This window comes from Myxine glutinosa, chromosome 14, assembly GCF_964187855.1.
Source record: "Myxine glutinosa chromosome 14, kmMyxGlut1.1, whole genome shotgun sequence".
NCBI classification, from domain to species: Eukaryota; Metazoa; Chordata; class Myxini; order Myxiniformes; family Myxinidae; genus Myxine; species Myxine glutinosa.
In genome coordinates, this window is record NC_136274.1 from 75,152,377 (window position 1) to 75,179,512 (window position 27,136).

At 41.9% G+C, this 27,136-nt stretch overlaps 1 protein-coding gene across 2 annotated transcripts in view; it reads left to right on the forward strand.

Annotated features, from left to right (window-relative positions):
• FAM222A (family with sequence similarity 222 member A) overlaps nt 1-27,136 on the forward strand; it is a 64,051-nt gene that overhangs the window by 1,012 nt on the left and 35,903 nt on the right. Inside the window, exons 2-3 of one of the 2 annotated variants that reach the window (XM_068136172.2) lie at nt 452-673; nt 7,067-7,157. In XM_068136172.2, coding sequence (XP_067992273.2) covers nt 7,076-7,157 — 82 coding nt within the window. In that variant the 5' untranslated portion in view covers nt 452-673; nt 7,067-7,075. The remainder of the gene's footprint in view (nt 1-451; nt 674-7,066; nt 7,158-27,136) is intronic. The other variant, XM_068136171.2, reaches the window with a different exon arrangement.

Genomic DNA, 27,136 nt, shown 5'->3' on the forward strand with positions numbered 1-27,136 from the left:
AATTTCTTTCCAATGATCTTCCACTTTCCCACCCCTCCTGCCCAACACCCACAAATCCAATCCCTTCCTCCCCAACACCCACAACTCCAATCCCTTTCCACTGATCTCCCACTTTTTCACTGTCACATCCTCTCTGTTTTTGCTCCTAGAGAAGTCCGAGTGACCTTCCAACCTCTGTTATTCTCACTTGTGCCCTTCAACTCTCCCCTCACCCTCCCCCCACACATCTTGCCCCCCCCCACCTCTTCCCCCCCCCCCCTCCCCTGCATTCTCACCTCTCACACTGAACCAAATAATTCCTTTTCTTCAAAAGTCACTTTTTAACCCCTCCCCCCACCCCCCCCCCCCCCAACCTGTTGCTTGACCCATTTCCTTCATTCTTTGTTATTCCCATCTCACTTTCCTTATTTGCCCCCACCCCCTCTCTCTTCACCCTTTATACCGAGAGCAGACGTCCTTGAGCCCTATGTGTCCGACTGAATCCGCGTAATTGCCATCACGGACGGCATGGCGGTCGCCGGAGCCTTTCCAATCCGTCACTGTCACGTCAGACACAGATGGGCCTGGAGCACTTCGGGGGGGCCGGGCGCGCACCCTGACGCGCCCCGCACACTAGCTGGCACCCCACGCCCTGCTACTCTTGATTGATGCTTTTCCAGCAGCACTGCTTGAGGTACGGCTGACTCGTACGGCATCAGCACAGTTCCAACTCGTTCCATACCTGCCTCTCATCCCTCATGTAATCATGCTGCGCAATCCCAATTTTTTGTTTCTGTGACCTTGTAAAAAAAAATTTCTTCCCGCTTTCCTAAACCACAAAGGATCTCTTCTTTCCCAGCTTTTAAATCTGGTAGTTTTTCCATCCCATCCTCATCCTTCTGAATAGTCATGTTCTTTGGCTTATCTTGCGGTTCTGAATGATGCAGAATTTAAAAATAATTTTTGCATCGGTACTTCCCCATGTCGTCTCTGGTCAAGTTGGAAGATACCTCGACAGGATGTACAGGCATATATAGGTCACCTAAGTCGTACAAACCCTTTGCTTACCTGTTTGGTGCCATCTACGTTACTCCGTCATGGAGCTACCAGCTTTGTGCGGTGGAGATTCTTCTGTTTTGAGTGTGCATCATCCAGAACTGACGTGATGTTGGCAGTTTGCCTTGCATTGTGTGAATAGATTAGCATTCACCTTTAACTTGTGCCATATTGACTTGCTGGTTTTTCCGTTCCTCTCTTTCTTGCCGACAGCATGAACAAACTTGCCTTTGGTTCTCCCTCCACCTCTCCCCTCCTCCTCCGGAAAGTCTTTGTCTGACACTTCTGTCATAATCCGCTGCATTGTTTCCAGCGCTTTGTTGCTATATTCACCTTGTCTTTTTCTCGTGTTGCTTGCACATGACATTTTCCAACATTCTTTGCATTTGCGTGACATTGCATGCAAAATCTCAGCAGGTAGTAAATTTCTAATTACTTTCTTTTGACGAACCCCTTAATATGGATTTGCAAATGGTTTTGCCTGTAAGGCTTTTGGCCCACTAAAAAATTTAAATGTGTTTCTGCATGAACGTGCTAAAATGATGTATTAAATATATGATTTGAAATCATAGGCAGTGCCTTGTGGCATTTGCCAATGGAGTGGGTCTCTCCATCTCGCCGTATTCCTAATTGTTCCTTATGCAGGTAGTTATATTATGCTGTAGGTGTCGTCAGTCCAGGACTGTTCAGCTGGTTGTACTTGCCTTGTGGGCTCGTGTGATGGATATCCAGTCATCAAGCACTACCAACATAATTTGGGCTTGCTGGTTCTGTTCGGAGGAATTTCAGCAAAATGACTAGAGCGACACCCAGTAGAGCACATGCCCCCACCAGGCTGAACAGCTTATGTTTTGTATCTCACCTATAGGCCGGATCAGCATCTGGATATTAACCAACATCGAGTTGGCTTGTTCTTTTCACCTCCACACTCATCCACCTAGTTTTGTCATAATCCGTCCACGACGTTTTTGAGATATCGTGTGATGCATCGTTTTTGGCTGCATCTCTCAATGGTGAAGAATCACTCTAACTATAGTGTTCGTATCTTCACCAAAATGGGCCCAATTCGTCCTTATCACGCACCCAACCTGTCCACCTAGTTTCGTCCCAATCCACCGACAACTTTTCCAGATATCCTGCCCACAGATAAATGGGTGAAAACATAACCTCCGTCCACCTTGGGTCGCAGTGGTACTAACCCCGAGATGTGTTGCGCAGTATTGGCTCAAATAACTTGATGGTCTCTCTGTGTGTATGTAACGTAAATTTTGGTCCCACCAAGGGGGAAGGGGTAGGGGAGGGATGACCAAAATCCAAACTAAGCACTGCTTGCAGCCATGTTTCTCTGTGTAATAACTAAGCCATTTTTACTGAATGTACCCGATTGTTGCAGATCTGTACAGGTTTTTTTTTGCTGCTTTGACATTTGATGAGCCTTGACAACCCATAACGTGTTATTTCGGGTCCCCATTGCAATTCCCCGCAGTGGTGCATTTTGCATCAGAGCTGACTCGACTGTCAGGTGTCTTAAATCACCGTCGCAGTCAAAGTACAAAGGATATTTATCATTGGTTTTCATGCAACAGTGTCTTTCTCCTCTTTTATCCATTACTGTATCAACATCGTCCTGCTAAGAGGACGAATGAGACATCCGTGGCTTGGATTTGACTCCAAGCTTTAATGCTTTGTACAAGAGCACCATTGGGATGACATTTGCCTGGAATTGAAGAAGCCATCTCATAAGGTTGTTACTGGTGTACAGTTTTCCACTTCTAAATCTCAGGCTTTAATAGTATTAATGATGATCATTTGCTACGATAATTCATATAATAGTTCACTTATATCGTTATACGTACATTGCTGCAATAATCACCAACTTGATTGGAATTGCCTGTTCAAGCATCCTTCTGGCTCACCTCTGTTCCCCCCTCACCCTCTACCCCTGACCTACCTCTTTAATGTCAAAGGTTTTCCCTCAATCTGGAGTAACTGTCACTGAGTTTTGGGTGAAATATAAATCGAAATGTTGGGTTGAATTTGTGGTCAAAGTGTGGCCTGCAGGATATGTTGGAATTTTTTTTTTTTTTTTGTATACAGGATCGAGGCTCGTGAAAGAGCTAACATTTATCACACAAAACATATAATAAGGGTAGCGGTAGACAAGATGGGGAGAGAAGGGGTAGTACACAAACACAACATTTGAGAGCAGGGACATTGGGAGATCTGTGGGAGGGCTTGGGGGGAGGAGGCGTGGGAAGAGGGGGAGGGGTGGGAGAAGTATAAAACACAAGGACATTGCAAGGACTTTCAGGAAGGAAGTTGGTATTTCAAAAAAGTGAATCTGGAGTGAAATTAGCAGGGGTAGAAAAGATCAAGGTTTTGGATGGGGGAAGATAAGAGATGGTGGTGAACAGCTGTTTTAAAGACCTGGAGGGAGGAGTGGGATTGAAGAGAGTGAGTGAGTTTGTTCCAGAGGTGGGAGAAAAGAGGAATGAAGGTGAGCAGAGAGTCTTGAATTTGGCAGTTTGACCATAAGAGGGTTGCAGGCAGATCTTGTGTGACCTGTGGAAATATTTGGGGGACAGAGCCCAGAGAGAGCTGGGGGAGCGAGGCCGGAGAGGAGTCCGTAGAAGACAGAAAGACCACCAACCTGCCTGCGGTGAGTAAGTGAAAGGCCCTCAGAGTTAGCTTCATTACGGGAGATTCCAATGATTCTGAAAGCTTTGGTTTCAACAGCGTGAAGTCGAGGTAGGTGTGAGGCAGGAGCACTGGCCCAGAGGGGAGAACAGTATTCCATTGAGCTGCGGATGAAAGCCTTGTATGTGGTGAGGAGCTCAGGTGTGCCAAGGAAGGACTTCGCACGACGGAGGACACCTAGTCGGCGGCTGGCTTTGGAGGCCAGATTTGAAATGTGGTTTTCCCAGGAAAGATCATGGCAGGTAGTGAGACCCAAAAAGCTTGAGTGACCGAACTTCTTGGAGAGGATTATTCAGAAAGTGGATAGGAGGGTTGTCCAGTCGGTCTTTTCGGAGAGACATAGTAAGAGTGTGAGATTTGCCAGGATTGAAAGACATGTTCCACTTGTTTGACAAGTCTGTGATTTTGTCCAGGTCTGCAGAGAGTGAGGAGGCTGCAGACTGCCGATCTGAGGGATGAGAAATGGAGCGGCAGAGAGTGGAGTCATCAGCAAAGAGATAGAGAGGATTTTCAAGAGAGTCAGATAGATCATTGATGAAGACCAGAAAAAGCACAGGGCCCAGAACACTGCCTTGGGGAACTCCAGCCTGAACAGGAAGGGGCGATGAGAGAAACCCATTCAGGGCCACACGTTGACTACGACTAGAGAGGAAGTCCACAAGCCAAGCGTGGAGATTTCCATGGATACCATAGGAGGAGAGTTTGGTGAGCAGAGTGGGGTGCCAGACCGTATCGAAGGCACGTGATATGTCAAGGGAGACAGCTCTAATTTCCTGTTTGGCATTGAGGACCTCCATCCATTGTTGAGACAGCAGAAGCAGCATGTCCAGAGTAGAGTGACCTGGTCTGAAACCAAATTGATGATCAGAGATCAAGCCATTTGATATCCGAAGCAATGATGGATTCCATGGCTTTGCTGATAATTGGGAGAAGGCTGATTGGTCTGCAGTTGCAAGGATCTGTTTTTGCACCTTTTTGTGTAAAGCGTTGATGTTGGCTGATTTCCAAGCTGATGGCAGATGACCTTGAGCAAAAGAGAGGGTGAAGAGAACAGAGAGAGGGAGTGAAAGAGCGGCGGAGCAGGATTTTAGGACCCGTGGGCTGATGCAGTCAGGTCCAGTTGCAGAATCAGAGTCGAGGGTTGACAGAAACTTTTCCACCTTGTCAGGAGGAAAGGACACGGAGTCCAGGAACAGCTGGGTGCGGTGGGTACAGAGAGGGATGGGTTTGGGACACAAGATTTAGAGGCAAACACAGAGTTGAGGCATTCAGCTTTTTCACGTGCAGAGTCAGCTGTGTAGCCGTTTGAGGTAAGGGAGGGGATGGAGGGGGAACAAACGCCAGAAATGGATTTGAACAGACGCCACCAGGATTTGGAAGAGGGAGACAGGTTTGCGAGTTCGGTCGTGAGAGTGGAGAGATATTGTTTCCTGGCTCTCCTGAGGGTGGACACACACTTGTTTCGGGCTTTGTGAAAGGAAATGAGATTTCCTTCCATTGGATTTGCTTTCCAGGAGACGAAGGCAAGTTGTTTCTGGGCAACGGCCTCACCACAAGATTCCGTGTACCATGGACGGGAGGAAGGGTATGACAACTGAAGACGAGATGGGATAAATCTGTGCATGAGAGAGAGCAATTCTGTGCATGATCTGTGCGAGAGAGAGAGAGAGAGACACAGACAGACAGACACACAGACACAGACAGAGACAGAGGATTCTGAAGAGGCATGTCCAATTACTTTTTTTTAATCAAGCCTAGGTTTGAATCCTGACCCAGCTCTCGTCACCCTGGTGTTTAATGCGCAGGGCAAGGCATCAACATGTCTGCTGTCACAGGCAGGACGTTAAGCTAGAGGATCTATCAACTAGTCGTCATAGTTTTAGTAGTCACAGTAGTGTGGATTGAGTTTATCCACAGGAATGCGATGAGAGTTGCCATTTATAATATCTGTGTATATATGGTAAAGTTGTGTCTTGCAAGTTTGTTTGAACAATACCAGGCCTGCTTGCGTATCGCAGATAGCAATAGTCGTGAAATGTTATTGGTGACATACAGGCAATCTTCGTCCTGATGAAGCAGCACTTACATGGGGGAAAGGAAGGCGTGTGGTTCATTGATTGTAGACAATTTTTGAGGTGGACTGTATAGAATGATTGATGTGTTAAAAACATGCATTTGTCAGCCCTTAGAAACTTGCCCTTTTAGGGGGGGATATTTCCGCGACTTTGCGACTGTAACCGCCAGTCTCTCGTTTTTCTTGTGACCATGCCGTGTTGCTGATTAGTCTCTAATTGTGTCCAGCTTGGAAAGGCACTCCCACATGGTGTGCCTTCCATCTTACCGGCTCTTCATTTGCATCATCTGATTAACCCATTAATCTGCACTCCAATCCCCGTCTCGGCTCCTCGTGCGTGTTCTGACCTTCAATGCTTTATTTATATAATTATATATATATACTTTTTAAAACTCAGGCAAACTACACTGGCTTGCAATGTTGTCCTCCCTTCAATTTTTCTCCTTTTATATTATTTTAGTTATTTATTTTTTAAAGTCGTCAAAAAATAATTGCAATAAAACATGGAATAGCAGAGCTTTACATCTATCAGCTACTACTGTGTTGGAATTATTTGAATTGGATAAACTGAAGTTCGTTATTACTTATTACCTATGTCAGGCATGTTTTCATCCCTGTCTGTCTGTTTGTCTCTGTCTGTCTGTGAACAGAATGTCTCAAAATAGTTGTAGTTGGATTTGGATGAAACTTGGTAGGCTGATTGGGTGTGTGACAAGGAAAGATTGGTTCAATTCTGGTGAAGATACGGCTCCAGATACGAGAATTTTTAATTTTTCAAGTGATTCTTCACCTGAAGCCGCAGGTTTGCTTAATTAAGGTTCCTGAGGTCAAGCCTCTGTCAACCGTTGTATCAACACCAGGTGGTTTGACTCAGCCTGTCATCCTTCCGAGGTTGGCAAAATGAGTACCAGCTTACTGGGAAGAATGAGACATTTGTGGATCCTGTGTCGGAGTGGCGGCCTGTCCAGGATTGTGCCCAATAGCCTATGAAACTGCTTCAGCAGCTCGATGCATCTGAATATGCAAAAGGAGTGATCTTCTTCACCTTTGAAATTTATGGAGCCAAAAACAATATATTGCACGATATTTCAAAAAGTTGTGATTGGATAAGTAAGGACTGAATGGATCTCGGTCCAACAGACAGACAGACAGACAGACAGACACCAAATTGCATATTTTAGTATGATGGAACTTGCTTATTGAAAGAAAAATGCTTTTTCACTCCTGAGCTTGCAACCCTTTCTTACTCTGTGAGTGTAGGTCCATGAAATGTTGGCCTGCCTCCCCCATGCTCATCCCCCGTCTAACCAGCCGGCTTGTTGGGACATTGAAGCTACCCAGCCAGCCACAGGTATGATGTCTTAAAGGCAGATTGTCTCATTTTGGGTTCTTTTATTTATATATTTTTTATTTGATGCATGAACTCATTGTGCCCCTTTCATTTTGTTTCGTAATCCACAGAAATTTACATTTTCCTTCAATTTGATCTTCTGGCTCATCATATTCTTCACTTTCTCTTTCTTTCTTTCTCTTTTTCTTTTTGGATATTTGTCAACTTTCTTCCACCCTATAACCTCTCCCCCTACTGGATGCCCTTCCCCTTCCTTCACCATGAATCTTCTTCTATCCTCTGTTATTGTTTTCTTTATATGCTTCAATTGCAATATCTGGTAGGCATAATGTGTTGAACTATCCAGATGATCATGTGTCGTCTTTTAGATAGTGTAGTGTTTAAAATCTTAGTCACAGTGACTATGCATGGAATTGAGTAAATGGATTGTGATGAAAGATCTGGCAGCTGCAGGGGGTGGATGGGGAGATTGACCCATTTGGCCTTGCCCAGGCTTCACATGCCTCGCTCGGCTTGTTTGCTTGAGTGCCTGTCAGCGGTACAGTGCGATTGATCGGACCGTGTAGCAGAGGTGGTACCTTGGAAATGGTTTTGTGGACAGAGGCCTTCAGGCAGCTGGCACCTTCATCTGGCATTCAAGCTCAGATGGTGACCTTTCCTGTTGTGACATTTGCAGTGTCACATGCATCTAGAAAGCACCCTCGAAAGGGAAATGGTGTGGATAGGACGGTGGGGGGAGAGGGGGGGGGGGGCATGTGGAAGGTGTAGAGATGGGAAAGAAAAGAAAAAGGAGAGCGATGTACAGCTGATACTCGGATAGTAGTTTGAGAAACTGTATTGAGGGAGCAATATATGAACCATTTTGTGGTGAAGCCATTTGCAAAGGTTGCCGTGCGGAGTTGAGGGTACATTGTTGTTGGTGGATTAGTTTGAGGGATCGTGAGAGGGGTGGGTGTTGGTGGAGTAATACAGAAAAGTCATTTGAGTTGTGAGGTGTGGGTGGAATAGATGAGAGAGAAGATGCAAAAACGTGTTGTTTGAAGTCACGCTGTAAAGGAGTTGCTTTCAATATGAAGGGAGGAATGCAAAAGGGAGAGTCAGAGGGTTTGAGGTGAAAATGACAAGTAGGTACCTAGGGAGTATGGCAGTAGAGTGAGCGATGGTGGAACAGGGAGAGATGAGAGCGCACCATCTGCCTGCACAATGAGGACTCAAGCTGTGCTGCAATTAATTTGCGAGCTGTTGTGCTTTGGAGATTTGGTGCAAGTACATGCAGTGCGGTGCAGTAATGGGATGTACAGTTTGTGATCTTGTTTTGAGGCGTTATTTATTTATTATTATACAGTGATTCAAGGCTAATGGAGGAACTTGCACAAACATCTAAGTGTTGGGAACACCAGACATGCAGGGAAAAGGCTTCAGTAGACATTGGAGTACGTCCGCATAAAATACATGAACATAGACAATGGGCAAACACCTGTGGTATGTGGGATTTGAAGTTGGGTTCTCAGCATAATAAGCAAGGGGTTCAAATGAGGAGACTTGACAGGCCAATCCAAACTTTCGTTTTCCTTTCTGGTAATAATGTTAGAGTGACGGAAAATATTATTGTTGGTAATACGGTTGTAATAGTATTGAAATTGTAAATGGAAGGTTGTTGTGGGAATAGAGTGTCCTTTGATTAAAAAATTAAATGGTATTTAATTTTATTTAAAATATTTAATATTTAAAATTAAACAGTATTTAAAAATATAAATACGAACAAGTACAGATACATTCAAAGTACACTGCCCCCATGCTAAATAATTAAATATCCTACAGCGCGGGCGCCCCGGCAATACCGCAGTGCAGCTCAGAGGCTGCATTGCGAGGGAGAGGTGTACACTAATTGATTGATTAATTGTACAATTAAAATCAACAAAAGATTATCACAAAATATTTTCTTAATCAATTGGCTAATAGCACAACTAAACCACTAGTGCTTCATGCAAAGATGTATCTTTTAGAAATTTAATTAAATAAGTCATTAATAAAAAAATTAAATAATTAATTGATTAATCAATAAATAATGAATCAATTAATCAATAAATAATTAATCGATTAAATGATAAATCAATAAATCAAAAATATCCTTGATAGCCACATCACTTGGTCACTCATGTCCAAATATTAGCTTCCGAGCTCAAAAGGTGCCTAAGATATTGGCCAAATGAGAAAGAAAATAAATAACTGATTAATAATGAAAATAAATAAATAATAATCATTAAAAAATTAAATTATTAATCAATTCGGTCAGAGAACACATAAACCACCACCATTTCATCAGAATCTGCAACTTAAAAAAAAAAAGTAATTAATCGCATAATTAAATAATTGATCGATTAATTGATTAATTAATAAATCAAAAATAGCCTTTGCAGCCAAATCACCTGGTCATTGGCATGTCCAAATATCAGCTTCCTAACTCAAAAGGTGCCTGAGTTAATGGTCAGAAGAGAAAGGAAATTTGATTAATTAAATAAGTACTTAATTAATCGCTAATAATTAAATAACCCCTCAATTAATTGATTAATCAAAAAACAAAAAATACCGTTTTTGACAAAGGACTTGCTCACTATTGTGCCGAAATTTCAGCTTCCTAGCTCAAAGGATGGCTGAGATATCGCCCGGACAAACAAGCAAGAAAGAAAGAAAACAAGAAAACAAGTACAGATACATTCAAAGTACACCGCCCCCATGCCAAATAATTAAATATCCTACAGCGCGGCATTGCCGGGGTGCCTCAGGCGCCCGGCAATACCGCAGTGCACCTCATAGAGGCTGCATTGGAAGGGAGAGATGTACATCTAATTGATTAATTAATTGTATAATTAAAATCAATAAAAGATTATCACAAAATATTTTCTTAATCAATTGGCTAATACCATAACAAAACCACTTGTGCTTCATCCGAAGATGTATCTTTTAGAAATTTAATCGCATAAGTCATTAATAAAAAATAAAAAAAATTAATTGATTAATCAATAAGTAATTCATCGATTAATCAATAAATAATGAATCGATGAAATGATTAATCAATTAATCAAAAATATCCTTGATAGCCACATCACTTGGTCACTGTCATGTCCAAATATTAGCTTCCCAGCTCAAAAGGTGCCTGAGATATTGGCCAAATGAGAAAGAAAATAAATAAATGATTAATAATGAAAATAAATAAATAATAATCATTAAAAAATTAAATTATCAATCAATTCGGTCACAGAACACATAAACCACCACCATTTCATCAGAATCTGTAACTGGGGGAATTTTTTTTTTTTAGTAATTAATCGAATAATTAAATAATTAATCGATACATTGATTAATTGATTCATCAATAAATCAAAAATATCCTTGATAGCCACATCACCTGGTCACTCATGTCCAAATATTAGCTTCTGAGCTCAAAAGGTGCCTGAGATATTGGCCAAATGAGAAAGAAGATAAATAAATGATTAATAATGAAAATAAATAAATAATAATCATTAAAAAATTAAATTATTAATCAATTCGGTCAGAGAACACATAAACCACCACCATTTCATCAGAATCTGTAACTTTAAAAAAAATTTTTTTTTTTGTCATTAATCAAATAATTAAATATTTAAATAATTTATAAATAAATAAATAAATAATCATAAAAAATTTAAATTATTAATCAATTCGGTCAGAGAACACATTAAACCACCACCATTTCATCAGAATCTGTAACCTTAAAAAAAAAATTTTTTTTAGTCATTAATCGAATAATTAAATAATCGATTAATTGATTGATTAATTAATAAATCAAAAATAGCCTTTGCAGCCAAATCACCTGGTCATTGGCATGTCCAAATATCAGCTTCCTAACTCAAAAGCTGCCTGAGTTAATGGTCAGAAGAGAAAGGAAATTTAATTAATTAAATAAGTACTAAATTAATCGCTAATAATTAAATAACTCCTCAATTAATTGATTAATCAAAAAACAAAAAATACCGTTTTTGACAAAGGACTTGCTCACTACTGTGCCGAAATTTCAGCTTCCTTGCTCAAAGGATGGGTGAGATATCGTCCGGACAAACAAACAAGAAAGAAAGAAAACAAGAAAACAAGTACAGATACATTCAAAGTACACCGCCCCCATGCCAAATAATTAAATATCCTACAGCGCGGCATTGCCGGGGCGCCTCCGGCGTCCGGCAATACCGTAGTGCAGCTCATTGAGGCTGCATTGGGAGGGAGAGGTGTACATTAATTGATTGATTAATTGTATAATTAAAATCAATAAAAGATTATCACAAAATATTTTCATAATCAATTGGCTAATAGCATAACTAAACCACTCGTGCTTCATCCGAAGATGTATCTTTTAGAAATTTAATTAAATAAGTCATTTATAAAAAATTAAATAATTAATTGATTACTCAATAAGTAATTAATCGATTAATCAATAAATAATTAATAGATGAAATGATTAATCAATAAATCAAAAATATCCTTGATAGCCACATCACTTGGTCACTGTCATGTCCAAATATTAGCTTCCCAGCTCAAAAGGTGCCTGAGATATTGGCCAAATGAGAAAGAAAATAAATAAATGATTTATAATGAAAATAAATAAATAATAATCATTAAAAAATTAAATTATTAATCAATTCGGTCACAGAACACAGAAACCACCACCATTTCATCAGAATCTGTAACTGGGGGAATTTTTTTTTTTTAGTAATTAATCGAATAATTAAATAATTAATCGATTAATTGATTGATCAATAAATCAAAAATATCCTTCATAGCCACATCACTTGGTCACTCATGTCCAAATATTAGCTTCCGAGCTCAAAAGGTGCCTGAGATATTGGTCAAATGAGAAAGAAAATAAATAAATGATTAATAATGAAAATAAATAAATAATAATCATAAAAAAATAAAATTATTAATCAATTTGGTCAGAGAACACATAAACTACCACTATTTCATCAGAATCTGTAACTTTAAAAAAAAAAAATTTTTTTGTCATTCATCGAATAATTAAATAATTAATCGATTAATTGATTAATTCATAAATCAAAAATAGCCTTTGCAGCCAAATCACCTGGTCATTGGCATGTCCAAATAACAGCTTCCTAACTCAAAAGGTGCCTGAGTTAATGGTCAGAAGAGAAAGGAAATTTGATTAATTAAATAAGTACTAAATTAATCGCTAATAATTAAATAACTCCTCAATTTATTGATTAATCAAAAAACAAAAAATACCGTTTTTGACAAAGCACTTTCTCACTATTGTGCCAAAATTTCAGCTTCCTAGCTCAAAGGATGGCTGAGATATCGCCCGGACAACCAAACAAACAAGAAAGAAAACAAGTACACATACATTCAAAGTACACCGCCCCATGCCAAATAATTAAATATGCTGCAGCGCGGCATTGCCGGGGCGCCTCCGGCGCCCAGCAATACCGCAGTGCAGCTCATTGAGGTTGCATTGGGAGGGAGAGGTGTACACTAATTGATTGATTAATTGTAAAATTAAAATCAATAAAAGATTATCACAAAATATTTTCATAATCAATTGGCTAATCGCATAACTAAACCACTCGTGCTTCATCCGAAGATGTATCTTTTAGAAATTTAATTAAATAAGTCATTTATAAAAAATTAAATAATTAATTGATTACTCAATAAATAATTAATCGATTAATCGATAAATAATTAATAGATGAAATGATTAATCAATAAATCAAAAATATCCTTGATAGCCACATCACTTGGTCACTCATGTCCAAATATTAGCTTCCCAGCTCAAAAGGTGCCTGAGATATTGGCCAAATGAGAAAGAAAATAAATAAATGATTAATAATGAAAATAAATAAATAATAGTCATAAAAAAATTATATTATTAATCAATTTGGTCAGAGAACACATAAACTACCACTATTTCAACAGAATCTGTAACTTTAAAAAAAAAAATTTTTTTGTCATTAATCGAATAATTAAATAATTAATCGATTAATTGATTAATTAATAAATCAAAAATATCCTTTGCAGCCAAATCACCTGGTCATTGGCATGTCCAAATATCAGCTTCCTAACTCAAAAGGTGCCTGAGTTAATGGTCAGAAGAGAAAGGAAATTTGATTAATTAAATAAGTACTTAATTAATCGCTAATAATTAAATAACTCCTCAATGTATTGATTAATCAAAAAAAATAATAACATTTTTGACAAAGGACTTGCTCACTATTGTGCCGAAATTTCAGCTTCCTAGCTCAAAGGATGGCTGAGATATCGCCCGGACAAACAAGAAAGAAAACAAACAAACAAACAAGAAAGAAACCAGAGTGAAAACTGAGTACTCTCTTTCAGCGTGCGTCACTGCCGAGCCCCCTTTGGTGCCCGGCAATGACGATTTGCAATGCCTGGAGATGGCATAGGAAAGGAGCGGTGTACAACAAGAAAACAAACAAGTACACATACATTCAAAGTACACCGCCCCATGCCAAATAATTAAATATGCTGCAGCGCGGCATTGCCGGGGTGCCTCCGGCGCCCGGCAATACCGCAGTGCAGCTCATTGAGGCTGCATTGGGAGGGAGAGGTGTACACTAATTGATTGATTAATTGTATAATTAAAATCAATAAAAGATTATCACAAAATATTTTCATAATCAATTGGCTAATCGCATAACTAAACCACTAGTGCTTCATCCGAAGATGTATCTTTTAGAAATTTAATTAAATAAGTCATTTATAAAAAATTAAAGAATTAATTGATTACTCAATAAATAATTAATCGATTAATCAATAAATAATTAATAGATGAAATGATTAATCAATAAATCAAAAATATCCTTGATAGCCACATCACTTGGTCACTCATGTCCAAATATTAGCTTCCCAGCTCAAAAGGTGCCTGAGATATTGGCCAAATGAGAAAGAAAATAAATAAATGATTAATACAACAACAACACAACATGCATTTTAAGGCCATGTTCCCTGCTAGAGCGGGGGTTAGCCTTGCGGTCTCCATGACAATCTTCTCCATTTTGCCCTATTTTCTGCATCTCTCCTTGTTAACCCCCTTGCCCGCATTTCTTCTTCCACCATCTTTAGCCAAGTCTTTCTCGGTCTTCCCCGTCCTCTACTTCCTTCTACATTAACTTCCATCACTCTTCTCAACCAGTCACTTTCATCCTTCCTCAATACATGACCAAACCATCTCAACCTGTTCCTCTTCACAGCATCAATCACAGGCAATATTCCCATCATCTTTCGCAATTCATCATTTGTCTTCCTCTCTCTCAACGATACTCCGCACATCCATCGAACCATTCGCATTTCCACCCTTTCCAGCCTTCGTTGCTGCTCTACGTTCATTACCCATGTCTCGCTCCCATAAATCATAACACTTCTCACACATGCAGCATACACCTTTCCCTTCAGCTTCAGCGACACTCTCCTCCTCATCAGCACGCCACTCAGTTCCCGAAACTTCTTCCATGCACATCTCACTCGAGCAACCGTTGCCGAGTCTGATCCACCTTCTCCATTCAGCATGTCTCCGAGGTAGCAAAATGTTTTCACACCTTCCAGCTTCACGCCGTCTCCAAGATCCAACTCAACATTTCCTCCATCTGCAGCTCCCTCTGTGCACACCTTACATTTGAATGTAGCTGCCACACTGGTTAATGACCCTCTCAGACCACTAAATTTTTGATGAACCCACTCAGCACACATTGTACATTGAATGGAGTTCACTCCGACACCCTTCCTGCACACAGCACACGGCCACTTCCCAGTTCTTTCCACCTCACCACATGCTTTACCACTTGCCATCACCTTTGTCTTTCCGATATTCACCTTCAGACCTTTTGTCTCCATACATTCCTTCCACTTGTTCATCTTTTCCTTCAGTCCATCCATACTTTCCGCAATCAACACCAGATCATCTGCATACAACAACTCCCACGGTAAACCCTCCTTTACGGTCTGAGCCAGCACCTCCATCACAGCTACAAATAGTAGTGGACTTAGTACCGACCCCTGATGCACTCCCACCTTCACCTCAAACTCACCACTGTTCCCGTCCTTCGTCCTTACAGCTGTGCGTGCTCTTTTGTACATTGCCATCACTACTCTGATCAACCATTCCTCCACTCCTAACTTCCTCAATGCCCATGTCAATACTTTGCGTGGAACCCTATCAAATGCTTTCTCCAGATCAACAAACCCAAAAAACAACTTCTTCCTCTTATCCATGTACTTCTCCTGCAACTGCCTCACAATGAAAAGCGCATCTGTCGTTCCTCTTCCTGGCATAAATCCAAACTGCATTTCGTCGATCTTCACTTTCTTCCTTATCCTCCTCTCCAACACCCTTTCCAATACCTTCATTCCATGCTCCAATAACTTTATCGCTCGGTACGAGCCACACTCCAGAGGGTCACCTTTCCCCTTGTATAGAGGGACGAGGGTACTCAGTTCCCAAGCCACTGGAATGCGGCCTTCTTTCACCACCAGATTACAGATCTCTGTCATTCTCTTCACACCCCAACTTCCTGCTGCCTTCAACATATCTCCCACAACTCCCGTCGGCCCTCCCGCTTTTCCACTCTTCATTGCTTTTATCGCTTCCTCAACTTCCTTCTCAGTTATCTTCTCTGCCGGTCCTAAAACTGGGTTACTCTCTATGTTGCCATCCCATTCATTCTCTGTATTCAACTGCATTTCCATATATCTTTTCCATCTTCCTTTAATTCCATCTGGGTCGACAACGATTTGTCCCTCTTCATCCTTCAAGCAACTCACCCCCATCACATCACACCTCTCTTTCGCTATCTGCTTTGCAATCCTGAATACTGCTTTCTGACCCTCTTCCGAATCCAAGCGTTCTCCGAACATTTTCCTACATGCCTCCTGCGCCTTTGCTACCTCTTTCTTTGCAGCCTTCCTGGCTGCCTTATAACTTTCATGCTCTGCTGTTTCTGCTCCCGTACCCTTCGCCTTCTGCCACTCTTTGAACTTCTTCCTCTTCTCGTCAATCCTCTTTCCAACCTCAACATCCCACCACCGTTTCCGAGTGCCTCGGTGGTCCTTTTGTCCATCCACATACCTCACCAACGGCTCCCAACAGACTAGCTTTCATTGACATCCAACCACTTTCAAGCTCAACCACATCATCCTCTACCCTACTCAGCCTCTCTTTTAATGCCTCCCTTACTGTCACCTCTTTCAACCTCCACACCTTCATTCTCGGTTGGTACTTCACCCGCCGAGCTCTCCTCGCACCTTTCACCCTTATGTCGCAGACAACCAAGTGGTGCTGTGAAACAGCCTCCTCCCCCGGGATCACCTTTGTGTCCCGGAGGTGCCCCCTATCTCGCCGACGCACCATCAGGTAGTCAACGGTTGTCGTCGACCCACCTGATGTGTATGTAACAAGCTTATTGTCCTCTTTCTGGAACTGAGTATTACAAATCAACAAATCAGCTCCATCAGCAAACTCCAAAATCCTTTCACCTTCTCCATTTCTCACACCATATCCGTAACTCCCATGAACTCCCTCAAAACCATCCATACTCCTTCCCACATGTCCATTCAGGTCTCCTCCCACCACAACAACTTCCTCATCTTTCACGTTTTCCATCAGCTTCTCTATCGCACACCAGAACTTGTCCTTCTCTTCATCGCTTCGACCAACCTGCGGAGCATATCCCGAGATGACGTTCACCAAGAGCTTTCCAATCATCATTTTCACCATCATCAACCTATCACTCAGTCTTGTCACACTCACCACACTGTCTACAAACTCCTCAGAAAACAGGACACCAACACCATTCACGCCCTCCGGGCACCCTTGCCACACAAACTTGTATTTCTGTCCCTGCCTACCCTTCACCATTCTCACACCACTTCCCTTCCATCTCGTCTCTTGCACACAACATATGTCCACTCTTCTGACCAATACTTCCACCACTTCTCCTGATCTCCCAGTCATTGTCCCCACATTCCATGTCCCAAACCTCAGAAACCGATCTCCACTTCGGGCTGCACCCTGCCCATATGTACTTGTGATTGTCATGGTTTTCTTTTTGAGGCAATGTTTTTATGGCCGGATGCCCTTCCTGACGCCAACCCTCTTAGTCGTCTCTTACGACACGCAGGGATACGGTGTACCTATTCTGACCAGGGTACACACTGGGAAACATTTAAAACATGTAAATTCTGGGGGGGGGGGGGGGGGGGGCGTCAGCATCACGGCTGCGGTTTAAACATATTCCAACAATATCCAAACAGAACGATGAAAAAAACAATCCGGGAAAAGTCTCCAAGCGAGAACGTCGATTTGAGAAAGAAGGAGCAGAGGCGTAAGAAAACGAGATACAGGGGGCGGGGCACAAGCCGAGACGAGGAGGAGAGCGAACAAGCACGTGTCTGGGAGGAGAGAAAGAATCAATATAGAATTATTTGTCTAGGGAGGTGAGGTGAGGGGGAGAAAACAAAATAAAAGAAACAAGCAATACAGCGAAGGCAATAACCCAAACCGACAAAACACCGACGGGGGGAGGGAAGCCCCAAGTCACCAGGCCGCGCACGAGGTACGACTCAGAAAACGATTAACTACACACAAGTTTGCACGAACCACAAAACACACACACACGAACCAAACAAATAAATGATTAATAATGAAAATAAATAAATAATAATCATAAAAAATTTAAATTATTAATCAATTCGGTCAGAGAACACATAAACCACCACAATTTCATCAGAATCTGTAACTTTAAAAAAAAAAAATTTTGGTCATTAATCAAATAATTAAATGATTAATTGATTAATTAATAAATCAAAAATAACCTTTGCAGCCAAATCACCTGGCCATTGGCATGTCCAAATATCAGCTTCCTAACTCAAAAGGTGCCTGAGTTAATGGTCAGAAGAGAAAGGAAATTTGATTAATTAAATAAGTACTTAATTAATCGCTAATAATTAAATAACTCCTCAATTAATTGATTAATCAAAAAACAAAAAATACTGTTTTTGACAAAGGACTTGCTCACTATTGTGCCGAAATTTCAGCTTTCTAGCTCAAAGGATGGCTGAGATATCGCCCGGACAAACAAACAAGAAAGAAAGAAAGAAAGCAAGAAAACAAACAACCAGAGTGAAAACTGAGTACTCCCTTTCAGCGTGCGTCACTGCGGAGCCCCCTTCGGTGCCCGGCAATGACGATTTGCAATGCCTGGAGATGGCATAGGAAAGGTGTGGTGTACAACAAGAAAGAAAACAAACAAACAGAGTGAAAACTGAGTACTCCCTTTCAGCGTGCGTCACTGCCGAGCCCCCTTCGGTGCCCAGCAATGACGATTTGCAATGCCTGGAGATGGCATAGGAAAGGTGCGGTGTACAACAACCAGAGTGAAAACTCAGTACTCCCTTTCAGCGTGCGTCACTGCCGAGCCCCCTTCGGTGCCCGGCAATGACGTTTTGCAATGCCTGGAGACGGCATCGGAAAGGTGCGGTGTACAACAAACAAGTACAGATACATTCAAAGTACACCGCCCCCATGCCAAATAATTAAATATCCTACAGTGCGGCATTGCCGGGGCACCTCACCTCCGGCGCCCGGCAATACCGCAGTGCAGCTCATAGAGGCTGCATTGGGAGGGAGAGGTGTATGCTAATTGATTGATTAATTGTATAATTAAAATCAATAAAAGATTATCACAAAATATTTTCTTAATCAATTGGCTAATAGCATAACTAAACCACTCGTGCTTCATCCGAAGATGTATCTTTTAGAAATTGAATTAAATAAGTCATTATTAAAAAATTAAATAATTAATTGATTAATCAATAAATAATTAATCAATTAATCAATAAATAATTCATCGATTAAATGATTAATCAATAAATCAAAAATATCCTTGATAGCCACATCACTTGGTCACTGTCATGTCCAAATATTAGCTTCCGAGCTCAAAATGTGCCTGAGATATTGGCCAAATGAGAAAGAAAATAAATAAATGATTAATAATGAAAATAAATAAATAATAATCATTAAAAATTTTAATTATTAATCAATTCGGTCATAGAACACATAAACCACCACCATTTCATCAGAATCTGTAACTTAAAAAATTTTTTTTAGTTATTAATCGAATAATTAAATAATTAATCGATTCATTGATTAATTGATTAATTAATAAATCAAAAATAGCCTTTGCAGCCAAATCACATGGTCATTGGCATGTCCAAATATCAGCTTCCTAACTCAAAAGGTGCCTGAGTTAATGGTCAGAAGAGAAAGGAAATTTGATTAATTAAATAAGTACTTAATTAATCGCTAATAATTAAATAACTCCTCAATTAATTGATTATTCAAAAAACTAAAAATACCGTTTTTGACAAATAGTGGGGCTGCTTAACTGATGAATTGTGCCTTTTCCCTTAAAAGCATGAAACTTGGCACATGGCTAGAATACCCCAAAAGAAAGATTTTTAGTCCAGGGGGCATCTCCAATTTCACCCCATATGGCGGCCATCTTGAAATTCAAGATGGCCATCATACAAGACCTGTTTTGATGAATATCTCCATAATTAGAACAGATATCAAAATGGTTGAAGTGCCTATACCTACATTTTTAGGGTCTAGGAATCCAATGGCAACATAAAATATTCAATAGTATATGGCAGCCATCTTGAAATCCAAGATGGCCGCCATAACAGACCTGTTTTGATGAATATCTCCATAATTAGCTAATATTAAACGCTAATAATTAAATAACTCCTCAATTAATTGATTAATCAAAAAAAAAATACCGTTTTTGACAAAGGACTTGCTCACTATTGTGCCGAAATTTCAGCTTCCTAGCTCAAAGAATGGCTGAGATATCGCCCGGACAAACAAACAAACAAACAAGAAAATGAAAAATCGGTCAGAGACCGAGGACTTGCCGGAATTTACTTTATCGGCCATTTAGGACAAATATGGCGGCCGAACCACATGGCCGATGACGTCATCATTAACATATTTTATTCCCCATGGAGAGTTCTTTACAATGAGCGATGTCTCAATTTTTTCTGTTCAGCACTTTCAGAGATATCGAGGTGCAAAGTTTTTCCAAGATGGCGGCCGAACCACGTGACCGATGACGTCATCATTAACATATTTTATTCCCCATGGAGAGTTCTTTACAATGAGCCATGTCTCAATTTTTTTCTATTCAGCACTTTCGGAGATGTGGAGGTGCAAAGCTTTTCAGTTTTTTCCAAGATGGCGGCCGAACCACGTGACTGATGACATCATCATTAACATATTTTATTCCGCATGGAGAGTTCTTTCCAATGAGCCATGTCTCAATTTGTTCTATTCAGCACTTCCGGAGATATGGAGGTGCAAAGTTTTTCGGTTTTTCCAAGATGGCGGCCGAACCACGTGACTGATGACGTCATCATTAACATATTTTATTCCCCATGGAGAGTTCTTTCCAATGAGCCATGGCTCAATTTTTTCTATTCAGCACTTCCGGAGATATGGAGGTGCAAAGTTTTTCGGTTTTTCCAAGATGGCGGCCGAAACACGTGACCGATGACGTCATAAATTGGGCACAGTATTCCAGGGCAAGACGAATATGTGTGCAAAGTTTGGCGATTGTCCGTGCAACGGTGTAGACGCAGTGCTGCATACAGACAGACAGAGACAGACAGACAGACAGACAAACAGACAGACAGACAGACAAACAGACAGACAGACAAACAGACAGACAAACAGACAGACAGACAAACGAACAGATCAACATACTTGCCGGAATTTTTTTTCCGGCAAGTAACAACCCGAGTGAAAACTGAGTACTCCCTTTCAGCGTGCGTCACTGCCGAGCCCCCTTCGGTGCCCGGCAATGACGTTTTGCAATGCCTGGAGATTGCATAGGAAAGGTGCGGTGCACAATTTAGAGACCACTTTTGTGGGTTTTTTGTGTTGTTTTTTGTGAAAGATGTTTATAATCTTTTGGCCTCAACATGAACAAGCCAACATGCCCTTTTTAACCCATGTGCTTAGCGCTTAGCGGGGTTAAGCAATATTGGTCTGTCTTTGTCTATGACACTATGACAGGGTCTTGTCTCATCCTGTCTGTCTATCGGTCTATGTCGATGATCGAGGAACTACTTAATTTTAATTAATTTATACATTTTTAACACTGTAGAACACAAATCAGAACATGAATCGGAACACGAACCTGCAGTCTACCTGCAGGTTGGCTCTGAATTTGGCAAAATTGTACGGAATCTTGTCCAGAGCGCGCGTGCACACAGAGGAGTAAAGCAATTGCTTCTGTCTCTGTCTGTGTGGCACACAGAATGGAAAATCATTCCAAACAGGCAACATACCTGATGCCTTGGTATCTGATGCCTTGGTATCTCTCCCAGGTTACTCCCTCCTCCGGTATGATAGACCTGAGCCTCGTCCTGAAGGTGGGGTTGCTATCTTTATAAAAAACTCTCTTCCTCACTCGCCCTCCACTGCCCTCTCTCCACCTCACCCCCAGGAATACCTTTGGCTACGGCTTCCCCTTCGCTCCCACCTTTTGTTCATATGTGTGTTGTACCGTCCACCAAACAGCGATGACTCCATCTACATCTCACTGTCTGATAATATGGACCAACTTCTATCTACCCATCCCAACTCTCTCTTCCTCATATGTGGTGATTTCAATTGTCACCCTGCCAGTTGGCTGGGTGTGGGTACCTCTCTCACCAGCCATGGCTCTTCAGCAAAGGACTTCTGCGACTCACTGGGACTGACACAATCTGTCAATTTCCCGACCCGGATCTCAGTCAACGGAGCATCTTCTCTTCTGGATTTGGTTATGACAAACTTCCCTGAAAATGTCTGCTGCTCTTCTTCTGCTCCAATCGGCTCATCTGATCATGTGCTTGTCAAAGTAGACATCTCTCTGACCATTCTCAGAGAGCCTCCTCAGCGTCGACGAGTCTGGCATTTCACTAAGGCCGACTGGCATGGTCTTGAAGTAGTCATCAATCATCTGGACTGGTCTCCCATCTCTACCGCCTCTGACATCAACTCATCCTGGGAATTCTTTCAAAGTAAATTGCTCTCTCTCATGCACAGATTTATCCCATCTCGTCTTCAGTTGTCATACCCTTCCTCCCATCCATGGTACACGGAATCTTGTGGTGAGGCTGTTGCCCTGAAACAACTTGCTTTCATCTCCTGGAAAGCAAATCCAACGGAAGGAAATCTCATTTCCTTTCACAAAGCCCGAAACAAGTGTGTGTCCACCCTCAGGAGAGCCAGGAAACAATATCTCACTGTTCTCAAGACCGAACTCTCTTATCTGTCTCCCTCTTCCAAATCCTGGTGGCGTCTGGTAAAATCTGTTTCTGGTGTTTGTTCCCCCTCCATCCCCTCCCTCACCTCAAACGGCTTAACGGCTGACTCCGCACGTGAAAAAGCTGAATGCCTCAACTCTGTGTTTGCCTCTAAATCTTGTGTCCCAAACCCATCCCTCTCTGTACCCACCGTACCCAGTCGTACCCAGCTGTTCCTGGACTCTGTGTCCTTTCCTCCTGACAAGGTGGAAAAGTTTCTGTCAACCCTCGACTCTGATTCTGCAACTGGTCCTGACGGCATCAGCCCACGGGTCCTAAAATCATGTTCTTCTGCTCTTTCACTCCCTCTTTCTGTTCTCTTCACCCTCTCTTTTGCTCAAGGTCATCTGCCATCTGCTTGGAAATCAGCCAACATCACCGCTTTGCACAAAAAAGGTGCAAAAACAGATCCCAGCAACTACAGACAAATCAGCCTTCTCCCAATTATCAGCAAAGTCATGGAATCCATCATTGCTTCAGATATGAACTCTTTCCTCTTCTCCAATGGCTTGATCTCTGATCATCAATTTGGTTTCAGACCAGGTCACTCTACTCTGGACATGCTGCTTCTGATGTCTCAACAATGGATGGAGGTCCTCAATGCCAAACAGGAAATTAGAGCTGTCTCCCTCGACATATCACGTGCCTTCGACACGGTCTGGCACCCCGCTCTGCTCACCAAACTCTCCTCCTTTGGTATCCATGGAAATCTCCACGCATGGCTGGCGGACTTCCTCTCTCGTCGTCGTCAACGTGTGGCCCTGAATGGGTTTCTCTCATCTCCTCTTCCTGTTCAGGCTGGAGTTCCCCAAGGCAGTGTTCTGGGCCCCGTGCTTTTTCTGGTCTTCATCAATGATCTCTCTGACTCTCTTGAAAATCCTCTCTATCTCTTTGCTGATGACTCCACTCTCTGCCACTCCATACCTCTTCCCTCAGATCGGCAGTCTGCAGCCTCCTCACTCTCTGAAGACTTGGACAAAATCACAGACTGGTCAAACAAGTGGAACATGTCTTTCAATCCTGACAAATCTCACACTCTTACTATGTCTCTCCGAAAAGATCGACTGGACAACCCTCCCATCTACTTTCTCAACAATCCTCTCCAAGAAGTTCTGTCGCTCAAGCTTTTGGGTCTCACTATCTGCCATGATCTTTCTTTGGAAAACCACATTTCCAAGCTGGCCTCCAAAGCCAGTCGCCGACTGGGCATCCTCCGTCGTGCGAAGTCCTTCCTCGGCACACCTGAGCTCCTCACCACATACAAGGCTTTCATCCGCAGCTCAATGGAATACTGTTCTCCCCTCTGGGCCGGTGCTCCTGCCTCACACCTAGCTCGGCTTCACGCTGTTGAAACCAAAGCTTTCAGAATTATTGGAATCTCCCGCGATGAAGCTATCTCTGAGGGCCTTTCACTCACTCACCGCAGGCAGGTAGGTGGTCTTTCTGTCTTCTACCGACTCCTCTCCGGCCTTGCACCCCCAGCTCTCTCTGTGCTCTGTCCCCCAAATATTCCTGCAGGTCGCACAAGATCTGCCAGCAACCCTCTGATGGTTAAACTGCCGAAATCTCGGCTCTCTGCTCACCTTCACTCTTTCATTCCTCTTTTCTCCCACCTCTGGAACAAACTTCCTCACTCCCTTCAATCCCACTCCTCCCTCCAGGTCTTTAAAACAGCTGTTCACCACCATCTCTTATCTTCCCCCATCCAAAACCTTGATCTTTTCTACCCCCGCTAATTCACCCCAGATCCACCTTGTTTGAAATTCCAACTTCTTTCCTGGAAGTCCTGGCAGTGTCCATATGTTTTATACCTCTCCCACCGCCCCCTTCCCATGCCCCCCCCCCCCCCCAAAGCCCTCGCCCTCTCAGACCTCTCGATGTCTCCATGTCTCTCGGTCCCTGCTCTCAAATGTTGTGTTTGTGTCCTTCCCCCTCTCTCCCCATCTTGTCTTCCGCTCCCGATGTTATATGTTTTATGTGTCGGTTTGTCTTTCTGTGTGATTAATGTTCGCTCTTTCACGAGCCTCGATCTTGTATACAAAAAAAATCAAAAAAATCGATGGGTCCGGGTTTTGTGCCCAAGATACTGTTTGGTCCCAGGTTTGTCATTGCGTTCATTGTGATGTGGGTGTGCATGTGTTTTTTGTAGTTTCCGTTGTTTGGTGGGGGATGTTATGAAGGATGTCACTCTCGTGTCTTTGTTGTGTAGTTTTAATGTGTCTAGCGGCCTGTGGGTGGTTGTACATGTAGTAGCATGGGTGATTGGGATTGGCATTTGCCGTTATAAAGAACTGTGTGCACCTCTCATATCTAAGTGGTCTTTTATTTTTTACCATTTATACTTATGTGTGTAGGTATTCGATGGGTGTTGTTAATGTACAACCTGTGATGATGCGAAGGGCTTTGCTTTGTATGATCTTCATCTTCAGGGTGTTGATATGTGTGTTTGATAGGCTGGAGGCCCAAGATGAGCTGGTGTAGTTGATGACTGATTTAATTTACTGTTTGTATGTTAGTGATGTATTTTCTTTGTGGTGTCTGAAGTTGGTACCTGTGACTGCCCTAATTGTGTTAAGCAATTTAACATGTTAAATAAGTTGATGTAAAGGAGGGAGCTTGGGTTATTTTCTACTGCCTTTAAAACTTTTATTTTATTTCCATTGAATTGTATATTTGAACACTGTAGCACACAAATCATATTGTTGGCACTTCCAAAAACCTTCATTTTAGAATTGCTTGGATAAAATTGTACGCCGTCTCAACCATTCAAATTTGCCGCACGCTCTGATGGCGGAGTCACAGTGAGATTCAAGCATAATGGTGTAGAGCATAGCGATGCAACCACAGAGCTAACTTCTTCCAAAAGATCTCTTTGTTAAAATGCATCTTTTTCTTTAACATCGCTCCAAAATCGGCACTTTCTCTGAGAAGAGTTGGCACAAGGTTCAGCTCTGGACTGTTTGTTCCGTTTGAGCCATCGGCTTCGTATGGTTGCCACCACACCTGTTATTCAAAGTTCACAAAGCTAATGTCAATTGTGCTCAGAAACGCAAAACAAGAGTTGAAAATACCTTTCTCATGTCCGTTTTCTCAAGACTTTGTTGTGTAAGGAAGGTGTTCTATGAACTCTCTAGCTTTTTGTTATTGTTGTTGCATAATGATTTTCATGGTTTGATATTTCCTCAAAGGCTTCCACTCCTATCATTTCAGTTGTATCTCACAGCTGCACCGGTGACCTTGTGATGGCCCTGATGCTTTGGTTGTGGTGTTTAGGTTCTATGCTAGGGTCAATGGAATGCCTTGGCAATTCTAAGGTCAAATGGAGGGCTATGAAGGGCTGGGAACGGAATGTCTTGCCACCTTACTGCCAAACAAGTCTGTTGTACAAGTCAGTTTGGTCTGAGTGACTCTACTGTTTGGTTGTTTTTGAAATTATGTTGTGTTCTTGAGTGCAGCAAACTTTTAAATTCAGCAGCTGTCAGGTCATTACTTCAGTAATGCTTCTCATTTTTACGGCGTAGCCCATTGGGCAAAGCAGTCTCGAACAGTGTTTGTCCGTATGTATGTATGTATGCATGTCCCCTCAAACGTATACCAATCATAGCTGAGGATCTGGTCACATGGCAGGGTGATGTGATTACGTCTGATGTAATTACGGCATACAACGGCTGACTCCGCACTCCGCCATTTTGATTCCAATGTCATTCAGGCCGAACATATCGTTGAACCTGTCATATATCACAATCACCATGCTCTCCCTTTACGTTTTTCATTCAGTGTGAAATGCAATCAAAAACCTAATTGTTAAAATGATCATCAAATATCGAAAGCATAGACGTTACGCCGACACAGTACGTATAGTCTTTAGCCTTCATGCCTTCATGCCTCACCTTCAGGCCACTAGGGTCAAATTAGCCCAGGTTTGTTAATACAGTCGTATTGTTTTTGTTATAAAAAAATAAAAAATAAAAAAACACCTTTAGAGGCCATTTTTCCCCGCAAGCGGGGGTTGGCCTTTTTCGGGGACCGTGGTTGTTGTTGTTTTTTTGGTCCCCTTTTTTTTGAAGCAATGTTTTACGGCCGATGCCCTTCCTGCCGCCAACCCTTTTTGTCGCCTTTTTACGTCGCCAGTGAACCAGTCGCCAGTGAACTGGTACTCAATTTGCTGACCTCGGAAGGATGACAGGCTGAGTCAACCCCCCCGGCGTTAATTCAGCGATCGACCGGGATTCGAACCCAGGATCCTAGGATCCTAAGCTGGCACCCTAGCCGCTAGCCCAACACCAGTTTTTGTTATAATAATAGTGTTAATATTAATAATATCGTAAATATAATCCGAACACTGCAATCCCTTTGTCGTTATTGTGAAGTTTCTAGATTGAAGGGGTGTATGGTTCATGAATCAATGACAAACGGTGTACGGTACTAATAACCACGGAAGTAAAGAATTAGCCTCGGTTTTTTTTTAGTAATATCATTTTCAGAATAATGATAGCGTAACGTTGATATTATAGTAAATCTAATTGTAACACTAATCCCTTCGTAGTGACTACAAAGTTACTGGAAGTTAA